The 22,801-nt window shown below is 42.8% G+C and overlaps 1 protein-coding gene across 1 annotated transcript in view; it reads right to left on the minus strand.

Annotated features, from left to right (window-relative positions):
• The window catches only part of BTAF1 (B-TFIID TATA-box binding protein associated factor 1), a 112,133-nt gene that overhangs the window by 37,949 nt on the left and 51,383 nt on the right, over positions 1–22,801 (minus strand). Inside the window, exons 21-25 of the mRNA XM_014581830.4 lie at positions 22,437–22,624; positions 17,641–17,794; positions 17,451–17,560; positions 16,884–17,085; positions 4,729–4,877 (exon numbers count right to left, since the gene is read on the minus strand). Coding sequence (XP_014437316.1) covers positions 4,729–4,877; positions 16,884–17,085; positions 17,451–17,560; positions 17,641–17,794; positions 22,437–22,624 — 803 coding nt within the window. The remainder of the gene's footprint in view (positions 1–4,728; positions 4,878–16,883; positions 17,086–17,450; positions 17,561–17,640; positions 17,795–22,436; positions 22,625–22,801) is intronic.

The following is a 22,801-nucleotide window of genomic DNA, read 5'->3' on the forward strand; positions in this document are numbered from 1 at the left end:
TGCTGCCCTTAGAATTAAAGTCACAGGGGACTAGACTTCCCTCCCCATAATGTCTAATCATTTATGATCCTTGTCTTGGGGAGTGGACCTAATATTCGGCTGCTGTGTCTTATGTCTGAGTCTACCAAAGAGTTAGGCAGAGGGTGTGTAAAAAGAAAGTTCATACCCTTTGGGGTGATGAAATATTTGCAGTCAGTCCTCTTGGTGGGAGTAATGGAAGCTGGGGTTTGCCAGATATTATTGGCAGGGTCATGATGGCCTCATCCATAGGGAGGGCGAATCTAGAGGATGTGGAAGGTTGCAATGTGCGCAAGAGTCTGTATTGATTTTCCTGTACCTCTTGCAGATCCCATTCTTGTGCCAGGGCAACCCTCTTCAAGAGTGCCTTTTAGGAGAAAAAGGGTGACTTCACGGAGCTCTGTTGGCTGTCAAGGGCAGTAGAGAAAGAACTGAGGGGGCTGCACCGTGTGCATGCCCAACAGACACCAACGGCATGAGGAGGTGTTATGATGCACGTGTGGTGCAGCAGGGCACTACTAGAAAAATCTCCAGTCACCAGCAGGAGGACGCACTAGCGCCTAGAGTGGAGCACCCATGGGGACATCACTCCAAGATGATTTAGTTCCTTGGAGGCAGAAGGCCAGCCCTCCCACACATCTAAGATATGCAGCCGAAATCACTGTTGGTGTAATGGTGCTTTGGAAAGAAGACTAATTGAAAGCTGTCCCAATTATTGAGGAACTGTGACACCACCCTTTTTAAAAAACAAACAAACAAACAAAAACACAGGTGTGTGGTGGGGGGGGGGGGGGGGGGCACACCTGCACCTTGTCCTGATAAAACACCATATAAGGGGGTTTGGATGTCAATGTTCTGATCTTGGAGACCTTCTGAGTGAAGGGATCACCATCAGAAAGGAAACCTCTAACAACAACAAGAGCCACAAGAATCAGGAAGCCAGCACTTTTAAGGGCAGAGATGTGAGTCTCATCAGCAACATGGTCAAATCCCAATAAGGGATCAGATTGTGAACTTGCAAGTAGAGTCTCTCCAGGCCTCTCAGAAACCCAACTGTCATTTCATGGGAGAAGACTGACTTACATGGATTGAAGAATGGAAGGCAGAGATGACTACCAAGTGGACAGTAATTGATGAAAGAGCCATGCCTTGTTGCCTTAGGTGGAGCAGACAGTCCAAAATAGATAGCAACAATGACCAAGAGGGAGAGAGACCCTCTTCTGAGGCCCAACAAGAAAAGCACTTCCATCTGATCAAGTAATTTGCCACACCGGAAGGTCTCCTTTTACAAAGCAGGACTTGCATTTGTCAGTATTCAGTGTGCAGCAGCCACATGGTCAAGCTGAGGGACACTAGGTTCAGATGAAGCAACTGGCCCTGGTTCTGTAAAAGTCAGCCCAGTAGTGGAAGGAACTCTAAAGGAGCTGCTATTGAGAAATCCAAAGGCATGCCAAATCATCCTGGGACTACCAGGATGACCTTTGTCTTGTCCTTCTTAATCTTTTCAATAACTTTGTGAACCAGGGGTATTAGCAGAAAAGCATACAAGAACTTCCCTAACAATGGGAGCAGGAAGGCATTGCACAGAGAACCATTGTCAAGCCTGCACATCAAGCAAGACTGCTGACATTTTCTGTTCTACCTGGACATAAACAGGTTCAGTTTGGAGGTCTCCCATCTCTGGGCAATAGTGCTGATAAACTGACTGGAGTGACCACTCATGGCAAGAAAACGACCTGCTGAGGAGATTCATCAGAGCATTCTGGAGCCCAGAGAGAGGTCATGCCTTCAGGTGGCTGGTATGCTGCACACTGAAGTCCCACAATCAGAGAGCCTCAAGTCAAAACTGACAAGTTGGATCCCACTTTGCTTGTTGATGAAGAACAATGCAGCTACATTGTCCATCAGAATTTGCACTGCTCTACCCAACAGGTAGGAAAGGAATGCCTGACACGTGAAGTGTATCATCCTGAGCTCCCTGACACTTGTATGAAGGGGAATGTCTTCTTGAGCACTGAACCCAGAGGTGGGCTCTCCATCCCAAGTCAGAAGCATCTGATGTTCGGGATGTAAAGTGATTAACCAGCCTGGCCGGAGCAGTGTCCCTCCTATGTTATGGTGAGGTGCTCCAGCCCTGAAAGGCCCACTGCACCATGCCACTTTAACTGTGGGATATCTGTTAAATATTAAGTTTAACTGATTAACTTTTTAAAATGGATTTTACATCCCTATCTGATACAGACATCATTGACAGGCCAGGGCTATGAAGGGAACCGGATTCATCACAGATTGCACATCTGCTCACCAGATCAGGTGCTAGGACAGTTGCCGGGAATTGTGATGACCAGGTGCAAGTGATGCCTGCTGGAGAAGTAGACTGATGCTAGCCATATCTGCATTGGTTGAGACCAAATCAGATACCATACCACGTAAGTACAAGCAGTCATGTGATCTAGCAGCCTACTGCTAGATTTCTAGTAGAGGAGTCATGAACAGGTGGCACTTCGAACGTGCAATGAGTTCCAACATTGCTCAGCCAGCACATAGACTTGGCCAAGTGGAATCAATCACTGCTCTTATAAACTTTATTCTCTGTACTGGAGTCAGAGTTGATTCTGTTTGTTCACAAGGAGGCCTAGTTCTTGGCAGGTGGCTCATACTATGGAGACATTGATTCCATCTTAGGTCCCTTTTCAATGGCACAAGGGACTGGAAGAGGTAGATAAGCTTTCACTGAGAGTCCTACAAATTTTAAATTTGACATGGCACTGAAGACAATTTATTGTAATTCAACAAGAAGTCATAGCTGGCATCACCATTTTTCTTGTAAATCATCCATAACAATGCAGTATCCCATTCTGTTCAAAATATAGGAGCAAACCTTTACAGTATTTAATAGAACCAGGAATTATCTTTTCAAAATGCAATCAAAAATGGGAAAAGCATTAGTAAATTTGATCATTTGCAAACTCATTTGGTTTTGCCATTTATAAAAATAATTTGAATGTTGCTGGCTTCTATGTCCTGAATTTCAGCATAAGCATAGTCACAGAAAAGAGAGCCTAGTTTAGAGAAAAAGCTGGTTACTAGATTCAGTTCTGACTAGCACTGTCAGTTAATTGCAGTAAACACGTGCAATTAAGGCAAAACAAATAAATTACAGCAATTTATTTCTAGTTAATCACAGTTTTAAATCACACTGTTAAATAATAGAATACCAATATAAATTATAAAATGTTTTAAATGCTTTTCTACAATTTCAAATATATTAATTTCAGTTAGCACTGAATACAAAGTGAACAGTGCTCACTTTACATTTATATTACAAAATATTTTAATTCACCTCCAAATACTGTAGTCCTCTCTCTTCATCCTGAAAAGGGAACTCACAAATGTAGATTTTTTTGGAATATAAACAAACAAAAAAACACCACAATGTAAAACTTTAGAGCCTGCAAGTCAAACCATGAAGGTGTATATGAAGGATTATGTTATGTGGCGCATAAATACCTTGCAACACTAGCTACAATGGTGCCATCTGCATGCCTGTTCTCACTTTTAGGTGATTATAAATAAAAAGCAGGAAGGATCATTTCCCATAAATGTAAACAAACTGTTTGTCTTAGTGATTAATGGAACCAGAAGTAGGACTGAGTGGACTTATAGGAGGTAAATTGAAAATACACTTTATAGTGCAAATATTTGTAATAAAAATATAACTTACATTATACAAAATGTATGGTGCTAACTGAAATGAACATATCTGAAAATGTAGAAAAACATCCAAAATATTTTATGCTTTAAATTATTCTATTAACAGTGCAATTAATCACAAATATTTTAAATATTGTGATTAATTGAATATTTTTTAAAATTGTTTGACATGCATAGTACTGACTAAAGAAAAAGCTAAGGTATTAAGTTATATAAAAAGCTTGTGGACAATTCACTGAGTCATACATCACTGGTGAAAATCCAGTTTTAGTGAATTTTGAAAACTGTGTTCTATTACCATCTACTGGTGAAAACATAAGTTACTCATAAACATAGTACTTTCTAGACAGCAACACTGGGGAAACTATACAGAAATGAGAGGTTTTTAATTGTGTTAAATTAAAATCAAGATTAGAACTGGTTCTAACCAGGGTTGGTTACTTAAGGTGTCATAAGGTTACATTTAATATTTTACTTGAACTTCATTTAGATTTTTCAGAAAGGTCAGCCAGGGATAAAGCAGAATGTTTAACATTCACCAGAACCTTGTTTATTTTCATGACTAGTATTTCATTTTTTTCTCTTTCACTCAACTGAATAGTTTGCTATGTATTTCTCATGACCACTTGCACAGCAACAAGAAATATGCATCAGAAATCAGGGCAAAACACTCTTGAAAGAAACTAAAAACCACTTTGTTAAAATAATTTTGAGAAAAAAATTAGGAAGAGTAGCAAGATATACAAAAATAATGAATCTTCCTTAATGAGGCATTATTACACACATTAATACAGCTCTTAAAAAAAACAAAAAAACCCAAAATGCTGGGGTGCGGTGGAGGGAAGAAGCCCTAATTTTGCCTTTATACACACACAGATGTCCCTTCTAAGTGCCTTCCATATAAATGGAACCCGTGTGAGGGCTGAATTAGTTCCTTCTGGCTAACAAACAATAAGAGGACAAAAGAGCACAAGTATTCAAACAACTCCAACTTACCTCAAGGGGCATTAGTCTAATTAGTGTTGCAAAGCACTGAGTAGCCATGAAACGTACACTGTCTGTCTGATCGCTCATTCGACCCAAAACTGGGACCACTAGAAGGACAATATATGGAACAATGCCAACATCTAGTTGTTCCATTACAGCTGTATTTGTTATTAAGGAAATATATTAACCAATTAAATATCTATTTTACATTACACTACCACATTACAACGGTATATTTTGTACTTGTGATTAGTAGTCAAGACTTCAGCAATCCTATCCTGTACATGAGCAAAGAATTTGCATTACCATCAAGTTAACAAGAGTAGAATTTAACACAGTGGGAGACAATTGGTCAGACAATATTAAAAATGCTTATATCAACTAGTCCAGGGGTAGGGAAACCTTTTTTGGGTTGGGGCCGCTGATGCACAGAAAAATCAGTTGGGAGCTGCGGGCTGCAGGGAGGCACCAGGGGGGCTGGAATGGCGGGGAGGTCCTAACCCTTGGGGGCCAGACACATGCAACCCATGGACTGCATCAAGTCCTCAGGCCTTAGGTTCCCCACCCTTGAACTAGTAATTTAAGGATGACCCTCCTAGAAACTCTGCAATTCTTTAAAAGGGATACTGAAAACAAAATAGAGGCTCATCTCCCCAAACAAGTTTGAAAATTCTGTTAAACCTAAACATAAATGATGTTGACATTAAGAAATTTAATGTAGAATTACATAGATTACATATCTCCTAGAAGAGATGCTTTTAAAAAAGTGCTCATACTGCCAGCATAATCATAAAAAGCAGGAAATCATTTAAATCCTTGGTAAATCTTTATAACCCACAACCACAGTTGTGCCTTCCCCACTTCAACATTCCTGCATTCACAATCCACAAAATACATCATCACTTCCAAACAAAATGTGCAACTTTTGACCTTATGGAGAGCTAGAAATTAGATCTTTACTAATTATCTGAAATGTCTGAAGTAGAGTCTTAATGTGTATGGTGTAGATTTTAAGCGGATAATTTTCCTTGATTTTTAATGGATTGAATGTTTTGCTTTTGAAAGTAGAATGAGTTCTCACCTTGGGAAATAATTGTTGGAAGCATTAATAGTGTTATTTTTAGGTGCTGAGTTGTGGAAATAAGTGTTACACTTAGTCTTTCCAAAGGTTGGAATTAAGATTGCAGTGTATTGAGGTAGTGGATGTGAGAGAAGTAAGGTAGAGAAAGCTATATGGTAATTGTGAATTGCAAGGTTTAGATGAGGTATAACCCATAAAAGGGGGCAGAACGTTGTTAGTTGTGTCCATCTATATATCCCCAGTCATTACCATGAGTCTGCTCTCCCTCCCATCACTGTGCTTCCCTATTCTTATGTAAAACATTTATTTTTTTTTTAAAAGGTTGATTTAGAGGGAGGCACGGCAGGGAAGGTAGATGATAGAGTGGAGCTAATGATGTAGGGGAAGCAAAGTGGTGAGAGGGCATGGATGCAATTCAAGAGAAGAGTACAGGGTGCACAGAACTGTAGAGGGTTATGCCATGTGTGGGGCTATATGTGAGAGAGAAGTGGGGTGACTAGGAGAGTTCCAAACAAACTAGTTATATACTATATTTTGATTAACCCTATCGGCTCCTCTTATATTAGTTTAATTCTCACATACTTGCTCAACCCCCTCAATCCTCCATGGTATTGCTACATGTTGGAGTACAAGAGTTGAGGAGGAGGGATAGTAACATATGATAATTTAAGTTGAGGTAAGGAACTGAATGGGTGACCTGCAGCTGTACAGGTACAGCCCGGATACATTATATCAAGCCATCAACCCTTAAAGCATTCTACCATTCAGTCTAAATCACCAGCATATCAGGCAACAGAATTCAGAAATCAGATGCTACACAGAGGCATGGATAGGTGAAATAGCTGTTTAGGTAGAATAATGTTAAAAAAAAAAATCGGATGACTAACTTCCAAAAGTTAGAGAATATTTTCCTTAAAAAATTAAATGGAACATTTAATTATTTTAGAGTTATTGTTGCAAAATTGGAGACCGAACAAAAATAAGGGATTTATAGTCCTTTGAAAATGCAAACTTTAACATATCCTATGCTACAGAGTTGCTTTTAACATCCTCAAAATAATCTAACATGTTTAACTGAAGTGGTACCAAAAAATAAATAAATAAATATATATATATATATATATATATATATATATATATATATATATATAAAAATTCTAGGCTTAACACACATTAGGAGTAAATAGGTTTCACCTATCACCAAGAACTGCGCAATCCAAAAATTTCATGTACTATTGCAGTGATAAGCACACAGATGGCTATTGCAAAAATGTTGATGTCTTGTACACAGATGCCTCAGACTGCGTGACAGTACATATCATTACTACGACTAAGTGCTGAGTAATTCATATATGGAAATTACCGCAACCATAAAAGGAAAAAAATGTCAAGAAAAAAATAAGGCAGGTGGGCAAGATCACATAACCAATTTTGTAAGCTTTTGCATTCCAACTAAAACTAGTAAAGTTACAGGTCACCTGGCTATAGGCTTTAAAAAAAATTCTCTTCAGATTGAGAAATCACTACTGGCTTATTTGTTCTGCTACATCACTTGTACATAAAAATCAAGATAATCTGCTTATTTTCAGATGTTTGAAAGCAAAGTTTTCTTTGGTTATGAGCAGTTTCTTTAAGTCTTTAAGATGAGTTTTCAGACATTGTGTCCCTGTGGATGCTCTAAATCTGACACGCATGCAAGCCAATGTGCCTTTGATCCATGGATTTGGATGTTGAAAATCTCTTGTTGCACCTGCACTCTACCTCTTTTGCTCCAGTCTCAGGATATGCAGGGAAGGGCAGACCCACTGCTGTTGCAGTTCATTCTCTACAATGAAACTTGCCAAGAGACCAGGACTCAGAAGCAGAGTGGTTAGGAGACCAGCTAGTGGAGCACATACAAGGACAAAGAACCTCAAAGAAGAAAGGGTTACCCACCCTCTGTAGTAACTGAAGTTCTTCAAGATGGGTGTCCCTGTGGGTGCTTCACCTTAGGTGTTTGGGTGCCCCAGGCCGGAAGATTTGTATAGCAGTGTTTTAGATAGGTTGTTGGCACATGGCATCAATCCTGACACACCGGCAGCTAATGCACACGCGCAAACCCTGATCACTTCAGTTCCTTCTCTGACCTGGTAGGCACTTGAGAGGATGCCCAGAAGCAGAGGGGAGGAAGGGCGGGGGGTGGAGCACCCACAAGGACACCCATCTTGAAGAATTTCAGTTAGAAGAGAGGGTTACTCACCCTCTGCAGTTCGAGGCTGTCCCTGTGTATGGCTCCACCTTAGGTGACTATGAAGCAGTGCGTCCACTGGAAGCAGGTGCTTCAGTTGGCATAGCATCTCCATGGACAGCCCATCAGAATGGAGTAGCTGAAAAGAGTTCCATTAGAAGGATGTGTGTTGAGCACACAGTGGGTCACAAAAGTATGGGTGGATGACCAGGTAGCTGATTTGCAAACAACTAAGAAGGGGATGCCCTGGATATATATGGTTGATGCAGCCGTGGCTCTGGTGGAGCGCGCACCGAGTTGTGCGGGCGGATCTTTGCCAAAGGCTCAATAAGCCAGTCTTATACGTTCCACTATCCATTTGGAGAATCTCTGGGAGGAGATAGAAGTCCCAAAGATGGTTCTGTTGTTGAAATGAACAATCTGTTGGTTTTGCGGATTCATGTGGGTCAATATAGAACGTGATGGCCCTGTGGAACTTGAGGGTATGAAGCACTGCCTGCATCTCATTGTCGTGAGGTTTGGGAAAGACATTAGGTAAGTTAATAGGCTCATTGCAGTGGAACGCGGAGACCACCTTTGGCAAGAATTTTGGATGAGGCCTAAACATCACCTTGTCTTTATGGAAGACTATAAAAGGTGGGTCTGTCATGAGGGCTGCAATTTCTCCCACCTGTCTGGCAGATGTTATGGTCACCAGAAAGGCCACCTTCATGGAGAGGCGGAGTAGCAAGCATGTTGCCATTGGTCCAAAGGTCTCTCTTGTTGGGACCTCAATTTCATTCTTGGGGCCCTAAGTGGGGACCAGTGGTTTGATGGGAAGGTAGGTGTTTCACAGGCTTTGAGAAACCTTTTAGTTACGGGGTGTGTGTGAACACGGATATATTGTCTATTGATTGGTGTAGAGCTGTGATTTCAGCAAAACAGACTTTAAGGGAGTGCAGGGAGATGCCCAAGTACTTAAATTCCCTGATATATTGCAGGATCACAGATACTGGAGCTGAGGCTGCATCAAGGTTGTTTCTTTGGGAGCAAGTGGAGAAATGTGGCCATTTGTAAAGGTAAGATTTGAGTAGATGTTCTGCAACTATTGAGAAGAATCTCTTGGACTTGCTGTGTGCATTGTAATTCTAGTAGAGTGAGCCACTGAGGAACCACACTTGGAGCTGGAGAGTGTGGAGGCGTGGGCTATGGAGGCAACCGCAGTGCTGGGTGAGGAGATGTGGGAGCAGACGGAGACACCATGGCTGCCTGATGCCATTTGGACCAGGCAAATGTACTAGGTTTGTCTGGGCCATTCCAAGGCTATGAGGATAACCCTGGCCTTGTCTGATAAGATCTTGCTGACCATTCGATGGAGAAGAGGTATCGGTAGAAAAGCATAAAGGAGTGCTATGCCCCAGTGGATTGTGAATCGTCTCCTAGGGAGTGAGAGCCGATGTCGGCTCGTGAGCAGTACTGTGGACATTTCTTGTTAGTCTGGGTAGCAAATAGGTCTGAGGAAAACCCCAGCATTGGAAGATTTGGTGCAAAACGGTGGGATTTATTTCCCACTCGTGGTTGGAGAAGAAGTTTCTGCTAAGAGAGAGTCTGATGTTCTGTTGTTTTTGCCTGCAAGGTATGAGGCAATCAAGGTTATATTGTGTGATATGCACCAAATCCAGAGACAGATTGCTTCATTGCAGAGGAGGTAAGATCTGAGGTCCCCTCCCTGCCATTTGATGTAAAACACTGAAGCTTGGTTGTCTATGTCTGTTGATGTAAAACATCTGCACCGTGGAACTGGAAATGTGGTCTTGGAAATGCCAGCAGAAGTAGAACACCGCATGGAGCTTGAGGATATTGATGAGCAAAGTGGTCTCTGCGGGTGACCATCAGGCTTGTGTAGTGCGGGTGCCAAGGTGAGTGCCTCAGTCTATTTGGGATGTATCCATCGTGAAGGAAAGGACTGGTTTGTGGAAGGGGACCCCAGCGCACATGTTCTGCAGATCCGATCACCATTGGGTGTTTCTTTGGTCTGGATACTGTGCTGAGATAATGTTGTAGTGGCCTCATATGCAATCTAGCATGAGGCACCACCATGGTGGCTGCTGCCACGTGGCCTAGGAGCTGGAGATATGCTCTGGCAGGTTGTAGAGGAGCTGTGCGGTGCAGCTGGATAAGTTCCTGTATAACTAGGGATCGGTGATGGGGCAGAGATGCAGTGGCGCAATCTAATCGAGCCCCCTATTAACTCCAGTACCTGGACTGGTTGGAGTTGGCATTTTAAGAGGTTTATTTGGAAACCTAGGAACTGAAAAAGATCCATAGCGGCATGGACAGCTTCTTGTGTTTCCTGAAAGGAATCGGCTCTTACCAGGCAGTCATCCAAATATGGGAAGATGGACATACCCTGCCTGTGCAGATGAGCTGCAACTACTGCCAGTACTTTGGAGAATACCCTTGGTGCGGTGGAGAGATTGAAGGGGAGTACCATGTACTGGAAGTGTTGACCACCCACAGTAAATCTGAGGTATTTCCTGTGTCCAGGGTGGATAGACACATGGAAATATGCGTTTTGGAGGTCGAGTCGCCAACCAGTCATCTCTGTTGAGGGAGGGAATTATGGTAGAGGGTAATCATGTGGAAGCATTGGGAAAGGCCTGTTGAGCCCTCAAGTCTAAGGTTGGCCTCTGTCCCCGACTTCTTTTCTGTGAGGAAACAGTGGAAATAAAAGCCAGTATTGTGGTACTGGTGGGGAACATGTTCCACTGCTTTGATGGAGAGCAGTTGTTTGATCTCTTGGCATAAGATGGTCTTGTGACATGGGCCCCTGAAGAGGTGGGTGGTTGTGGTTTTGGAAAGGACAGAAGTGATATGCTGTACCCATTATTTCTGATGTCCAACATCCACTTGTTGGATGTTATGAGGTACCAGTGGTGATAAAAAGGTGCTAGGCGTTGTATAGATATCGGAGTGCCAGGAACGACAGGAGAGAAGGGATAAGTTTGATGACTCATGACCTAAACTTCAAAGCATTTGTCTAGCATTAGAAGGCTGGGACGTGGTGGGCTGTTCAGCAGACTCTTGCCTCCTGTACTGGCATTGTCACTTTTTGTGGTCATACTGCCTTTGTGGTTGAGTAAAGAAGGCACGTCTGTACCTCTGAATAAAGCCTTTATCTTGTTTACATTTCTGCATAGGAACCTGGATGCCCAGCGTATGAAGGGTGGCTCTTGAATCTTTCAGGGAGTGCAACGAAGCGTCAGTGGACTCCGTGAAAAGCTTTGGGCTCTCAAATGGGAGGTCCTCACCCCTCATCTAAGACTCTTTCGGAAAACCAGATATATGTAGCCAGGATGCTCAACACTACCGTGGCTGCAAAGGAATGAGCGGCGGTGTCAGCAGAATCAAGGGAGGCCTGTAAGGCTGGCCTGGCTATTAGGGAGCCCTCATTTGTGTTGGCTTTAAAACTGCTCCCTTTTGTATTCTGGCATGTACTTAAAAAAAAAAAGATGGATATCAGTTCAAAAATGTGATGTGTATTTTGCCCGCATAGCTGTATAATTGGACATGCATAGCTGGAGAAGGGCAGACCAGTAGCCTCTCCTACCCATGAGATCAAGCAGTTTCCACTCTACCTGGGGGAGTGGATTTAGGTAAAGTATGTTTGGCCCTCTGGTTGGCAGCATCAACTACGAGGGAGTTGGCAGGAGGGTGTGTAAAATGAAACTTCACACTCTGAGAGGAGACATAATATTTTCTGTCCACCCTTTTGCCCACTGGTGATATGGTGGCTGCTGTTTGCCACAGGTATTTAGGGGGATCCACGAGGGCGGGGTCTATGGGTAGCGCTAATTTCACTGATGGTGTAGCGTGCAGAATGCTGGTAAGCTTACGTTGGGTGTCAGACTGTGTCATTAATGAAATTTCTAATGCATCAGCCACCCTTCTAAAAACATCCTGAAAAGCCCATGAATCAGCATCTCCTGATGGAGGCAGTGGCATGAGGGCATCCACTGGAGGAGAGCTGAGTTGGCAGGTGTGACGAGTCTTTGGAATCATCATCACTAAAGGGATGATCACGTCAATTTGGTCCCCATCCACATCTAGAGAGGTCACTAAAGTTTGTCTTGAGTGAGTCTGACCAGTGTTGCTGGTGTGTTCTGAGAGATGCCCAAGGGTCCCAGTATGACTAAGCGGGAGGCATGGTCACAAAAGATGGTAGCAACTGGCCGGGGTGCCATTGAGGCATCACTGGTTGAGGCAGAGGTGTCCCCCTTCTAGGGGAGGAATGCATGGGTGAGAGAATTTGAAAGATACAGTTTCCTCCTCACTATACAAAGGAGGTGCAGGAGATGTTATATTTTCTGGAGAGAACCTGGCAAGCATCGGAGAGGCGTCAGTACCCACTACTCCGCTTTTCGGTACTGAAGTAGCCTTTAGCCTGTCCATAGATGTAAAATAATACATTTGAGGAATACGCAGCAGGGGCTACTTTGGCTGTGAGCTTTTTGCCTTGCCAGGCCACAGGATGGGCACGCACACTGGCAGAGTCGCGCATGGGGCTTTAGTCAACTCACTATTTTTATCAGAAGCAGAGCATGGAGTCTGCACAGGCGGTGCAGTAGCTGCCTTGAGCTTTTGTGCCACAAGGGGCTTAGGCTTGCTAGCTTGTTTTGGCCTTGAAGTCACATCTTGGGACCCTCAGGGCACAGTGAGTGATTGCAGCCCTAGCAAGCTACTGTCCAGAGCTCCCACAGGGGACGGAACTGGCTTGGAATTGCAGGATTGCCCTGTCTTGGGTGAAGGGGATTCTCTGTTAGCATCTGCATTTGTCCTCTTAAATTGTTTAGAGGTTGCAGAACTTGCAGCTGAGGCAGCTTCTGCTGCCTTATCTGGCATTGCCACTGTAAGAGTGTAAGCGGGGATGCAGAAAACCCAAAGGTTAAGTGTGGTCAGATTGCTGTTCAAGCAAAAATGTTGTCTCACTGTTCTGGTTCCGGCAATCAGGGCTCTGTGAAGAATGCTCTGAGGTACTCCATATTCCTTTCCCCTCCCAGGCAGCAGAAATAAGCAAACACCTGTCTGGGTGGGAAAAATATAAGTGGCAGATAAGTGGCATCTGCGCACTGGCCACTATTGTGTATGTGTAAGGTGGGATGGGAAGAGGTCTGAGGAGGACTTGCAGATCTCCTCAGGTGGAGGAATAAAAGAACAAAATAGTAAAAACATTAAAAGATTAAAAACATGGATGAGCAAGCCCGTGTGGGTGATCCCTGCAATGGGAGAAAGTGGTAGGCAAGAAGCCCTCTGCTTATTTGTGGTTCGACATGAAGAGAAGGAAAAAAAAAACCCCCACACCTTCTCTTTTGCTAGGTAAAAGATAAAGGTTTTAAATGCTAAATCAGACTAAAATGCAAGAATCAAAGGATATCTTACTAATTGAGGAGCTCAATGCAGAGCGTACTGTGGGTTCCAACCGGCGATGGCACAGAAGGAACTGAGAGGATCAGGGTTTGCACATGCGCATTAGCTGCTGGCGAGTCAGAATTGCTGCGCGTCCATGAACAGCCTAGCTAAAGTACTGCTATACAAATCTTCCTGACAGGCGTGCTAGGGCAGCCAAACACCTAAGGTAAAGCACCCAAAGGGATAGCCTCAAAGAAGAATTCCAGTTTTTGTAGGCAAGTCACTTCAGGTGACTCCCAAGCAGTGCCCAGACTACTGAAAGAGGAGCTGAAGGACAGGATCTGATTCCAATTGGAAGACAACCATTCCAAAAGCTATATGCTTAGTGCTCAGAAAAAAAAAAATAATCAGAGGGCAACTAACAGATGTCCAAAACAGGAGACATTTCTAAGAGCAGCCATAGACAGGGACCATTCCCTAGTACTGTGGAATGTACCCTAGAAGAAGGGTGTCATCCAGAAGCGTCAGAGCATGACAGATGCTAATACAGCCCAAATCCCATTTAGATTGTCTGAGTGGATATAGGAGCTCTTTTCATTCTGTTTACATGAGAAACAAAGACCCTAGGAGAGGCTTTGGTTCTATGGAGGTCAAAGGCTACAGCTCTTCTAGTATCCAGGATGTGAAGATTGGTTTCCTTCCTAGAACTGTGAAGTTTAGAGTAGAAGACTAGCAACTGATCGTTCTGATTAGCACAGTCATATGAAGAGAGGATCACTTGGGTAGGAAATGAAGGTGTTGACAAAGGGTCAACTTTGTCCCAGCAGAAAACTGTATAAAGATGGATCAGCCAGAAGGGCACCCAATCCTAAACTTTCCTAGTCAAAGTGATTGCTACCAAGTAGGTATTGAAAGAAATGAATGAGAAAGCAGCTCACCATGAGCTCAAATGGTTTCAGAGCATTTAGGGCAAGGTTGAATCCCAAGATAGTGCAGGCTTTCTAATAAAAAGAGAAAAAGGCGCCTAAATGGGGTCTCAGAAAGACTTTGCAGGGGTCCTTCCACTAACTGCAGGAGTTGAGAATCTTCTGCAGAATACATATCCTCTTGGACAAGCTGTATTTGTCAGGTTCATAGATTGTCCCAACCAGGCTGGTAGACATCTCAAAATTCAACCCCAACATTTGTAGGACATAAATGTAACCTAACAGCTGCAGGCAGGTCCAATCTCTAGTTTGAGGACCTCTTTGAATGTCCAAGATCAGACTCCTGAATCTGATGGCAAGAAAAGGCTGGTGGTTGTGGAATCCAGAGTAACCCCTATAAATCTGATGCATTGGACTAACATCAAGAGACACTTCTGACTTCAGACTAAGTCCCAGACAATAGAAGAGAACCAGAACCTTGCTGCCTGCAGACTGACACTCTACAAGGAATCAGTTCCTGAAAAGCCAGTTGAAGTAGAGTTGCTGACAAAATGAAGACCTAAATCATGCAAATGTAGGGCTAAAAGGAACCTTGGGAGATCATCTTCAAATTCTAGACTATTCCTGACAGGTGTTTGTCCAGTATGTTCTTAGACATCTCCAATGATAGAGATCCCATAACCTCCTTTGGAAGCCTATTCCAGTGCTATCATCCTTAAAGTTTTTCCTAATATACAACCAAAGTTCTCATGTGGCAATTTCAATTGATTTATTGTCCTATCTTCAGTGAAGGCATGGAGAACAATAGATCACTGTTCCACTTTAAAGCTGCCTTTAACATATTTGAAATCCCCTCCCAAACTCAGTCTACCTCTCTCAAGACTACACATGCCCAGTTTCTTAGCCTTTCCTTGTAAAGGTCAGATTCTCTAAACCAAATATTGTTCCTCTCCCCTGGATTCTCACCACTTTATCCTCAATCTTTCCTAAAAATAGCTGAAGTGCTGTGTCTGAGGACTCTAGCACCAAGTAGAGCAGACGATTGCTTCCTGTATCTTATGCATGACACTAATGTTAATATACTTTAGAATGGTATTAGCCTTTTTCATAACCGCATCACATTGCTGGCCCATATTTAATTTGTGCTATAACCATCATTCTTTTCTGCAGTGATACCTCAAAAGCAGATACTCCCCAGCTTGCAGTTGTGCATTTGACTTTTTCTTCTTCAGTGTAGTACATTACACTTGTCTTTATTGAATTTCTTCATGATTATGTCAGATCAATTCTCTTATTTACCAGCATCATTTTCAATTCTAATCCTGTCCTCCCAAGTGTTAAGAACTCTGCCTCAGCTGGGGGGTCACCCACAATTTTTTATAAACATGTGCTCCATTCCCTTATTCAACTCAAATAATGAAAACATTGACTAGTACAACACCCATGTCAGATGCCTGCAGGGCCCCACTAGATATGGCCTCTCAGTTGAACAAAAAACCACTGATAACTATGCTTTGAGTCTGATCATTCTCCTAGTTATGGATCTACCGTACAGTAATTTCATCTGAGGCACTATACTAGGCTCTGTCTCAGGCTACAGAAAGTTGAAAAGAAACTGAAGCAATAGAGGATCAGCCTTTCCCTACAGAAACTCTCAGATTGGGACATGAGGAGGTGTACAGTGCAGGCTTGGACGCATAGAAAAAATTTCCGAATGGGGCAAGGCCATGCATACACCTGAAGTGAAGCACAAGTAGTTGAAGAATGCTGCATGGTTGTTCCAACTTCTGTAATCATTACAAGTCCTGTATTTTGGAACAAATACATTTAAACACATATTTACTAGATTTCAAAAAGGTCAAAAAAACCCACTGAAAGTTATCAAAACTGTTCACATGTAAGACAACTCTATCCCAAATACCTCAAGACAGACATGCAATTAAAAGGCATATGAACAATCCTTTGTACATATTCTTTGCAACATGGGAGTTGCCACACTGTATCATATGAATAAGTCAGAGTCTGGTATCCTGTCTTTAATAGGGACAGATGCTTCAAAATAAGGTGAAAGAACCATAACCAGTTTGTGGTTGGCTTATGTTCTAAGCAGAAGGGTTTACATCCCTTATAGAATGTTAAACTTACTTGAGTAACTCTACACGGTCTTAATTATCCACTTAACGTGTTTAATTCTTTTGACAGTCCTATTTAGCTATGGGCCTTGATGGCATTTTGTGGTAGTGTGCCATAAATTCATTACCTTATATGCATTATAATTTTAATTTTATTTCACTTTTCTTGGCTCTCCTCTTGTTCCTGAAATATAAAGAATGATAATCCTGCAATTTTCTCTTTTACTAAAACTTCATCAAGAGCAAAAATGTTCATCTGACAAACAATGGAAATAACCTATCTGGAATTCCAGCACCCTACAGTAGGATAACTCCACAAAAATTTTACTTTCAATTTCTAAGTTTCACACTACAAAAAATAAACATTTTTTGCTAATTAACACAATTTTAGATCATACAAGAAAGGATACAAGCAAGCGCTTCAATTGCACCCTCTTGTTTGGTATTGTCATCTATTGCTCCAAGCCATGGAATAACCTTCTCTAGCAAAATATTCATAGTTTCCATAGTAGCTATTTTGCTCATGACACCTACACAACGAGCAACCATGTGTCTCACTGCAGTGCTTGGATGTTGAAGGCACATATAAAGATGAGGCAAATGCTGTATCAACTGAAAAACAGGAAAAAAAATATCAGATCTTAATATGGACTATATTTTCTATTTTATCTATTATTGTATTCCAGTCAATGTCATAAAGATACCTAGATCTCCAGTCTGAATACAGAGATGTCGGAGGAGAAGACACATACAAACATAACGTAGTACTGCATTTGCTTGCACCCTGAACAAGGGATATTCTCTAGCAAGCAAGAAGTCAATTAGCAAGACAGATGTATTAAGTTTTCATACTAGAATTTAAAATACAAGAAATGCTCTTCAGATAGAAGTTTTAAAAGACTTTAAACAGTATATCAATGGCAATAAAAATAAATTGTTTTGCCACAAAATTGCTTTGGTGTATGTATGCTAATTACCAGCGGGTGAAGCTGAACATCCATTGAAGCTGCTGTTGTTTCAAACACCTGTAGAGAATTGACTAACTCCTGAGCAGGAATATCTCCCTTTTCCAATAAGGACTTCCGATCTGTTTAAAACAGACACCCAGTTTCAGATTCTATAACACACTCTACAACAAAACAAGAACGTAATAAGAAGTGTACATACCATAACTGTTCAGGTTAATATTATTTCTTAGTGGACCAACCATAGCATCCCAGAGATGTGGCAATCCTATTACCATTTCAGCACCAAAATGTTTAGCTATAGTAGATAAGGCAAATTCAGCTCCTCTCCTCTGTACAATAAATGGCTTCTGAGCCTAGAATTAAAATATGGTTCAAGGAATAAGTACATTAGAGTAATCTGAAAATGAAGCAAAGCTTGTTATAGTCAAGAAAGTTTTATTTTTGTTCAGTTTGCAGATTTTAACACACAAACCTAAGAATTTCCTCCCCGCCATTCAAGCTTAAACAAATTAATTGTATACACAATATTATGCCCTACTGTTCATCAATGAGAAGACTCAGGGCTTGTCTACATGGGAGAAAGCCTGGAATAGCAGGTGCATACTAGCTACTCTGCATGAACTCCTCATGTGGAAACTCTTACTGTGCTCTATAAGTGCCATATCCAGTTACAAGCTTAATATTTTTTAGAAACATATGGAGCTAAAGCCACATAAAACCACTGTTAATACATGAAAAGTGAGTCCAACAAAGAGTTCATGAAGAATAACTACTAACTTTAAATTCACAGTGACTTGCTGCTCATTAACTTCCCCATGTGAACAAGTCCCCAGAGCACAATCTGAGCTTGCTGAACCTTTGGTGGCAATAGATGCTTAAGGACAGTTGGGCAATATCTACATTGCAAAACTACAGGCAGTCCCCGGGTTACATACAAGAGAAGAACAAACCTACAGTCCCTAAGTTGAATCCGTATGTAAGTCGGGACTGGTGTCCAGATTCAGCCGCTGCTGAAACTGATCAGTTTCAACAGCGGCTGAATCTGGACACCAGTTCTGACTTACATACAGATTCAACTTAAGAACCCCAGGCATCCCCAAGTCAGCTGCTGCTGAAACTGATCAGCAGCTGATTCCAGGAAGCCCGGGGCAGGGGCTTCCTGTAGTCAGCCACTGGTCAGTTTCAGCAGCAGCTGACTTGGGGATGCCTGGGGCAGAGCAGCTGGGGTGCTGCCAGGTTGGTCCCGTAGCACCCAGAGCGGCGCTACGGGACCAACCGGCAGCGCCCCAGCTGCTGTACGACAGGCGTCCGGAGCAAAGCCGCGGAGCACGGGAGCAGCGGGACAGCCCAGACGCGCCGTGGCTGTCCTGCTGCCCTCGGGCTCCGTGGCTTTGCTCTGCTTTGCTCCCCGTCCCCCTGGTCTGCAGACCAGGAGGACGGGGAGCAAAGCCGCGGAACACGCTGTCCGCTGCTCGCGTGCTCCGCGGCTTTGCTTCCTCTCCCTGGTCTGCTGGAGACCAGGGAGACGGGTCCCGTTCGTAACTGCGGATCCGACGTAAGTTGGATCCGTGTAACTCGGGGACTGCCTGTATTTCGGGATAACAGGTATTCTGAAATAGTTATTCTGCATCTTTTGAGCCGGCCCGTTATTTTGAAATGTAACGAGCTCACTATTCTGAAGTCCCTTTAAACCTCATTCCATGAGGAGTAAGGGATGTTATGGAATAGCAACTTATTTTGAAGTAAGTGCTGTGTAAACAGTGCCAAATGAAAAAAAAAGTTTTATTTTGATTTTAATTTTGAAGCTATGCAATTTGCAAAGCTCAAATTGTATAGCTTATTTCAAGCTATGGGTGCAGTGTAGACGCACCCTTGAGGAATACTTCCATTTTTACATCTTTGGAATTCTATACCAAGTAAAAAGAAGGGTGAGTTACTTCCATGGTAGTAAGATTCTGGAGATTCACAGTACAGGCAGTCCCCAGGTTACGTACAAGATAGGGACTATAGGTTTGTTAAGTTGAATTTGTATGTAAGTCGGAACTGGCTCCAGATTCAGCTGCTGCCACTGAAACTGACCAGGGGCTGACTACAGGAAGCCGGAAGCAGAGTTGCTCTGCCCCCAGCTTCCTGGAATCAGCCTGATCAGTTTCAACAGCTGCTGAATCTAGAGCCTGGGACAGAACAGCTGGGGTGCTGCCCGGTAGGTTCCCACAGGACCAACCAGGCAGCAGCCCAGCTGCTCTACCCGAGGCATCCCGCAACAAAAGCCTGGTCTGCTGGGGGGGGGGGGGGGGGGGGGGGGGGGGGGGGGCAGGCACATTAGTTGTGCCCCCTCCCCCTCCCCAGCAGATCAGGGAGACCCGAGCAAAGGGACCCCAACGCCCGTGTGGCTTTGCTCCTTTGCCCCCGAGCAAAGCTGCACAGGCGGCGGAATGCCGCCTGTGCGGCTTTGCTCCTGTCTCCCTGGTCTGCTGGAGGTGTCCAGCAAAGCCGCTGGAGCCCCCCAGCAGACCAGGGACACCCGAGCAAAGCCGGTGCCTGGGCGGCTTTGCTCCTGTCCCTCTGGTCTGCTGGGGGGGTCCAGCGGCTTTGCTGGACCCCCCCAGCAGACCAGAGGGACCAGGAGACGCTTTTCTTGCCCCAGAGGACACGGGCGGCGACCTGCCGCCCATGAGCTCCGGGGCGAGAAAAGCCCCGTTCGTAAGTGCGGATCCGACATAAGTCGGGGACTGCCTGTACATTCATTACAAGTGACATTATGCAGGACAAACGGAGTTTATGGTTGCTACGCAGCATCCAGTTATCAATCTCACGAATTGATAACTGGTTAAAAAGAGACAGGAAGCAAAGGTTAGGAATATATGGTCAGTTTCCAGAATGGAGACATTAACTAGTGGTGTCCCCCAAAGGTCTGTACTGAAGCAAGTCTTATTCAACCAATTATTAATGATCTGGAGAAATGGATAAACAGTGAAGTGGCAAAAGTTGCAGATACTAAACTGCTCAATATAGTCTGCTTGGGTTTTAACTGTGAAGAGCTTCCAAATGACCTCACAAAATTAAGTGACTGGGTAACAAAATGGCAAAGGAATTTAATCTTGATAAATGTAAAGTAATGCACACTGGAAAAAATAATCCCAACGAGACATACAAAATGATGGTCACTAATTTAGCTACAACTACTTGAGAGATCATGGAGTGACTGAATGGATGTTTTTAGAGAACTATCCATGTGCAGCAGCAGTCAAAAAAGCAAATAGAATGTTAGGAATCATTAAAAGAGGGATAGAGAAGACGACAGAATATCTTATTGACACTATATAAATCCATGGTACGCCCACATCTTGAATACGGAGTACAGATGTGGTTGCCTCATCTTAAAACAAAAAAATCCACCACACACACACACCCCCCACACCAATAACTGGCACTGGAAAAGATTCAGAAAAAGGGCAATAAAAATTATTAGGGGTTTGGAATGGGTCCTGTATGAAGAGAGATTAAAAAGACTGAGGTCACAGAGAGGGTACACTTTTCTCATATAGTACCTAAGAATTTAACTCTGCACGTACCATTTATACGAATAGCTGTTTTACTCAGGACTAATTATTTTCCTTTAGAATGAGTTTAAGTTTAGTAACTTCAGAGAAGTAGCCAAGTTAGTCTGTAACTGAAAAAAAAAACTTTAAAAAACAACAACAAATAGTCTAGCAGCACCTTAATGACTAACAAAACATGTAGATAGTATCATGAGCTTTCATGGGTACATCCCAATTCTTCAGATGACTGAAAAGTCCAGATCCAACAACAAATAAAGGAAGGCGGGAGGGAGAGGGAAGACAAAAAAAAAGTTAATTGGATTGTTCAAGTTACAAGAGGCTGATGAGAACAATTTGCACCTCTATAAGTACCCATTGTTTGGTTGGTTAAGTCACTAGGTTGGAACCCTCTCTTACAGGAAAGAATTAATGGACACAAATCAGATATCCGAAAAAGCAACTCTCAGAAACCTGTTGGAGAACACTTTAACCCTCCCAGGCAATCATTAATGGATCTTGAAGTCAGTGTTGTTTCTGGCCAATTCCACAAGCCAAATACACAGGAAAGAGTTGGAACTTAACTTCATTTACAAGTTATTTCTATCAGGGAGGAATGAATAGAGATATCAGCTGGATTGCACACACAGGGTGCGTCTAGACTACAGAGTTTTGTCAACAAAAGTGGACTCGTCGACAAAACTATACCTGCATCTACAATGCTGCTAAGTTCTGTCGACATAACGTCAACAGAACTCAGTGGTTTTGTCGAGGGCTGTAAACCTCATTCTATGAGGAATAATGCCTTTTGTTGACAGAGTTCTGTCAACACAAGGCACTAGTGCATCTACACTATCCTTTGTGTCTACAATGTCATATCGACAAAGCGGCTTGCTTTGTTGACAGAACTGGATGTAGACTAGACGCTCTTTGTTGACAGAAGCTTTGTCAACAAAACTGCTGTCGACAAAAGCCTGTAGTCTAGACATACCGTACTTCCTCATCCCAATGACAACCAACCAACAGGTATTTATAGAGGTGCAAATTGTTCTCAGTCTCTTGCAACTTGAACCATCCAATTTTCCCCCCCTTTTTTCCGCACCCCATTCCCGTGCCTTCGCTTATTTATTCTTGGATCTGGACTTTTAATACTCCAGTCATCTGAAGAATGCGTTGAACCCACTAAAGCTCATGATGCCATCTACTTGTTGTGTTAGTCTTTAAGGTGCTGCTAGACTATTTAAGTCACTACAGATATTTGATTCTTCCTGTAACTGAACACAAGTTTTCATGCTGCTAACAAAATGAAGACATTAACATGAATCCAGATTTTAAGAAAAACCCTTGTTCCATCCTTTGTGTAAACCCATCGACTGAAATACATCTAGCTACATTAAGGAAGACCATGTCTCATTAATCAATGATAAATAACAATTAAGATCTAAAATTTATTTACCTCATCAAGTTCAGTGGTTATGTTTCCACTGCCTGTGGGAAGGTCTACAATTTGGGCTTTTGGAGCCTTTGGTGTGGGACCTCTTCTACTTGTGATGGCAAAAGCAGCTTTCTGATGCCTGTATAGAGTAATTATTCCTCTGTACTTGGTAACAGTATGGTGCATCCCGTCTCTCTCAGAGTTAGGTCCTATTACAGAATAAATTGACAACCTACTTTAAAATACAAATAACCAGAAGTTATTACTGCTGACACCTATCACCTACTCCTTGCCTGTGCGTCTCATCTTGCTTTACCAAGAAAAAGTAAATATCACATGGACAATCAGAGAGCAGTGATTTGACTTGCACCGCATCACACTGAGGG

Source organism: Pelodiscus sinensis, chromosome 8 (assembly GCF_052426305.1).
Source record: "Pelodiscus sinensis isolate ZL-2025 chromosome 8, ASM5242630v1, whole genome shotgun sequence".
In the NCBI taxonomy this organism is placed as follows: domain Eukaryota; kingdom Metazoa; phylum Chordata; order Testudines; family Trionychidae; genus Pelodiscus; species Pelodiscus sinensis.